The sequence below is a fragment of the Pteropus vampyrus genome, unplaced genomic scaffold (assembly GCF_000151845.1).
Source record: "Pteropus vampyrus isolate Shadow unplaced genomic scaffold, Pvam_2.0 Scaffold121, whole genome shotgun sequence".
Lineage (NCBI taxonomy): Eukaryota > Metazoa > Chordata > Mammalia > Chiroptera > Pteropodidae > Pteropus > Pteropus vampyrus.
Genome location: NW_011888902.1, coordinates 3,154 through 7,512, shown reverse-complemented (window position 1 = coordinate 7,512; position 4,359 = coordinate 3,154). Strand labels below are relative to the sequence as shown.

The following is a 4,359-nucleotide window of genomic DNA, read 5'->3' as shown; positions in this document are numbered from 1 at the left end:
GCGGTAATGTCCCCTGCAAAGTGTCTAAATCATAACTAATGGCAGAAAGGAAAACCGCAAACTTGTCTTTAAATAAGAAAGATGATGCAGTATGTTTGCATTCATTTAAAGAGTCTGCTTCTCCTCGTGGTTCTCTGGACTTATTCATTCTGTAGCCTCAGCTGGAACATAAGAAAGTTCTGTGGTTAAATCAGAATGTCCTTGAGCTAATTAAAAATGTCATGATGAACCACTGTTCAAAAAAATAAATAAATAAGTTATTGTACTTAAAGTACTCGGGAGAAAGCAAGGCATGCTTTATTCTCAACAGAGGAGGATTAGTTCAGTCTCCTCTACACAGAAGCACCTTACCGGGGCAGACAGGGATGACTCGTCACTGGGTGGACAGCACGTGCGTGCGTGGGACTTCTGTTCTCTCTCTGCCCGTCCTCCCTGTAGCTACGAGCTCCAGCTTCACCGGGCTTGTGCTCCCAGCACAGCTGCTCCCTGTGCTCCTGGCCAGACCGAGACGAAGTACACGGGGCAGGGGCACAGAGCCAGCCTCGGGGGGCTCCAGCCGTACACCACCTACAGGCTGCGGGTGCTGGCCCACAACGAGGTGGGCAGCGGTGCTTCCGAATGGATCAGCTTCACCACCCAGCGGGAACGTGAGTAGGAGCGGCCGCCACCACGAGCCGGAGAGCTCAGGAGGGGTGGCCGGGAGAGGCTTGTCATGGAAAGCAGGGAAAACCCGGTTTTTAAAAGGATTCTAGTGAATGTTCAATTTCATCGAATGCTACCCAGATATCAATGAAAATGACTATTGGGGGGAAAAAAAATGCCTCTTGCAGTTGATAAAATACGGGGATCAAGAGTGAGTTTAGGAAGGTTTTTCATGTAGTAATGGGGTGAAACCCAATTTAGGGGACGTTAATGATTCGGAATGAAGAAAACGAATAAACATTTGAGATGATATTTTTGTTTGTTTAAGAAGATTGTCACTGCCTTCCATTTTGAATTGCGTGGCATAATCTCTAGCTTTTCCAGAAAGCACTGAGACAGGGCCCTGTCAGGAAAAGCAAAAAGGCAGTCGATCACAGAAGAGGGCAACGACTAATTCATCGAGGCCTCCTTACATTTCTTTTATATAATTTCAGATTTTATAAGGTATATAAGTCTATTGTTTAAAACTGGCAAAAACAAAAAATATTGAAAGTAAAATAAGTACTTACCATCAGAACTAATGACATATAGGGCCCAATGGAAAAGGAAAATATGGGGCCCCTTGTTCAAAAATTATGAAGAATTTCCAGAGAGAGACAGCAGAGCATCAGGCTAAGTCCAGGACCTTTCCGTGTGCGGATACCTGTCCAGCCGCACAGGTCGCTCACCTGCTAAGCCGGTCCTGTTTGTGACCCCCTCCCCCAGCGACGACTACAATGGGTATTCAGCATAAACCCTCCCGTTAAAACCTTCCTGTGCATTCTTATCACATGGCTGAGATCGTACTGTAATTAAAATTTCATGGTCTGCTCTTCCTATTTGACGTTATTTTATTTGCATATCCTGTGGCATTAAAAAATCTTTATCCGTCACGTTAAAAGACTGTATGATATTCCATCTGTGCATAGGTTGGGCATTTCAGTTGCTTCTCACCTTTTCCCTTTATAAAGGTGGTGAGAAATTTTTTTGAACCAATTTTTGGATGTCTGGCTTCTTAAATCAAATGTCGACATCTGGAATTCATTGCATCAACTATTTGAACATTTTAAGGCTGTGTATACTTATTACAGATGTGCTCTCCAAAAACATTTTATCAGATTACCTCATCTTCAGTGTTTGGCACTGGCGTTTTTAAAAGCAAGAGTTCGTGTGATCACATACACATTCGGAAAAGATTGTTTTGAAGATTAAGTGCAATAAAGTACATCAAATGCTAAGGGGATAGTGGCTGGACCATTTCCTGTCTCCAAATCCATTATTCCTAATTATTTCGATTGTCCGATCACTCATTTCCTTGGGAAAGTCTCCAAATCCTGCAAAGCAAATTAAGCTCCTATTTTCATATTATGTACAAGCTGCCTTTTATTTCTGCTGTTACAATGTAGAAAGAAATGGAACTCTCTTGAATTAAGTGACAGAGAGAAGACACAACTACAACAAACAGTATGTTTCACTGTAATATTAGGCACAATTTGTGTTAGAAAAACAGATATTTAAATAGGCCTTATTTTAGTATTTGCAAGGAAAAAAATATGATTTAATGAAAATGTCTCATCTTGAAAGGTAAGAATCACATTGGTCTTCATGGTTGAATGTTATAATCACAAAACCATAATTATTTCTTATTATACTTCCTAACATCAGCAACAGCTACATTTAATTTTTAAAGAAGAAAAAGATATCCAATTTATTTCTACCACTTTCTTTTCTTAAAAGCCAATTTAGTATATAGATGGATCTTAATGCTGTTGCAAATGTATTCTGGAGAAAAAGAGATTTCATGAAATAAATCTTTTCTGACTTGATAACATGATATGGTGTTCCTTTATTTGTTTCTATAAAAATTATTTAAAAGATGAGCCTCAGTTAAGGATTTTTATTCCTTTGTTTTATAAGGAGCTGAAATATGACAAGAAAACATGCCTGTAAGATGCTAAAAACGTTGCTTCTATATCTAATATAATACTTAGAAGACCTGAGCTTGATTATATACTAAAGTACTATATTATTGATTGATTAGCCAAGGCAATGAATTATTATACTCGAATCAGTATTTGCAAGGCTTTTTAACTATCTTAGAAAACAAACTAACGGTTCAAGAAGAAGCTTTAAAAATAAATGGGTGCCAAAAAGACATAATTCACCATCTAAGCAGTTTGGTTTGGAGAAAAAAAAAAAAATTTATTAACTGCATCTAGTCCTTGGGGTTTTGTAGCAATAAATATCGATTTGATATGAAAAATAGCTATCTACTGTAGTTAATAGTGTGAAGGATACTTTACCTGTTAAAAGAGAGAAAAAGCAACACGATATGAGCTCCAGGGTTATGTCGGTGAGCAGAACCATTGTATGTTAATAGTTTTATTTCATAAAACACCACTCTGCATTGATTTTGGGGGGGAGGAAAGCAGGTGCCGTATTGCTGAGAAAGCATTCCACACACACTCCGCCTGCTTTTCTCTCTACCCCCAATGCCAGTTTTTTTTTAAACACTGAGGAAAATGTAAAGGATTCCAGAAATGCCAAAAAAAAAAAAAAAAAGTCTTTTGTTTGCTTACCTTTTAAAGAAGGTTACTCACACGTGGAAGTAACCATGTTCATAGCGTGCGACTTTCTTCCAACAGCGCCTCAGTACCGAGCCCCTTTTCTAGTGGACAGCAATCTGTCCATGGTGTGTGTCAACTGGAGCGGCTCTTTCTTCCTGAACGGCCCGCTGAAGGAGTTCGTGCTCATGGACGGCGGCCAGCGTGTGTACAGTGGCTTGGACACCACCCTCTACATCCCAAGGACAGAGGACAAAAGTGAGTTTCTGACTCCCATTGCCTCAGCGTGGATGGCGCTCTGCTCCCCAGCTTTACGAGATGGGCGGTGCGAAAGGTGACCATCAGCAGCTCGTCCTTAAAAACGTCTTAGTTTAAGTGGTCACTTCCGGCAGAAAAGTCACTGCTCAGAGTAAAGAAAGTTTTCTTTCCTATCTGCTGCTTGATGCAGTGATGTGATGATGTATTGAGTGCTGCCTCTGTGTGACCTTAGTGTCCCCAAGGAGGAAGACGACGGAAGGACAAGTTGTGTTCATAAGGGAAATAGCCCCACAGGTCGTCATCGAGTATCCTGAAGGAACACATTTTGGGGAGCTCAGAGATTATCTGGGTGCACCCACAGCCTCCAAGCAGAGCCCAGTCAGGCAGTGACCATCTGTAACTTCTAAGGCCCCTGCGTAGGGCATTCTTTAACGAACCTAGGTATCTGCACCTGCTAGAATAAACAACCTTTCGCCCTTGGACACCGAATTCTTTGTCCCTAAGTACGTGTTCTCCTTTGGTTTTAAATCGAAATGAGCAAAAACATTACAAGGTATTAAGTATTTTCTCTGATCAACATGGCCACAGGACCAGTGAATGTGAAGCCATTTTCAGCAATTTGGATTTATATAGTGAATTAATTGGTGGTTTGTTGTTTTGTTGTTGTTGTTGTTGTTGTCGTTTTAATTTCCTTAAAAATACTACTTGCTGTGGCTCAAAGCTGCAGGTAAACAGTGAGCTCCAGCATTGCATTTATAGTATTTGAAATTATCAATAACATTTGTACAGCAGTTCAGCTATACAGTTTCATATTCAGAGTTCTTGGTTACCTAGGAAGCTGGTGTGATGAGAAGGT

At 40.5% G+C, this 4,359-nt stretch overlaps 1 protein-coding gene across 1 annotated transcript in view; it reads left to right on the top strand.

The window, feature by feature from the left end:
- The window catches only part of USH2A (usherin), a gene marked incomplete at its 3' end in the record, with an annotated part of 612,524 nt that extends 609,021 nt beyond the window's left edge, over positions 1–3,503 (top strand). The window contains 2 exon segments of the mRNA XM_011366141.1: positions 311–647; positions 3,327–3,503. Coding sequence (XP_011364443.1) covers positions 311–647; positions 3,327–3,503 — 514 coding nt within the window.
- Between the last annotated feature and the right edge of the window lie 856 nt (positions 3,504–4,359).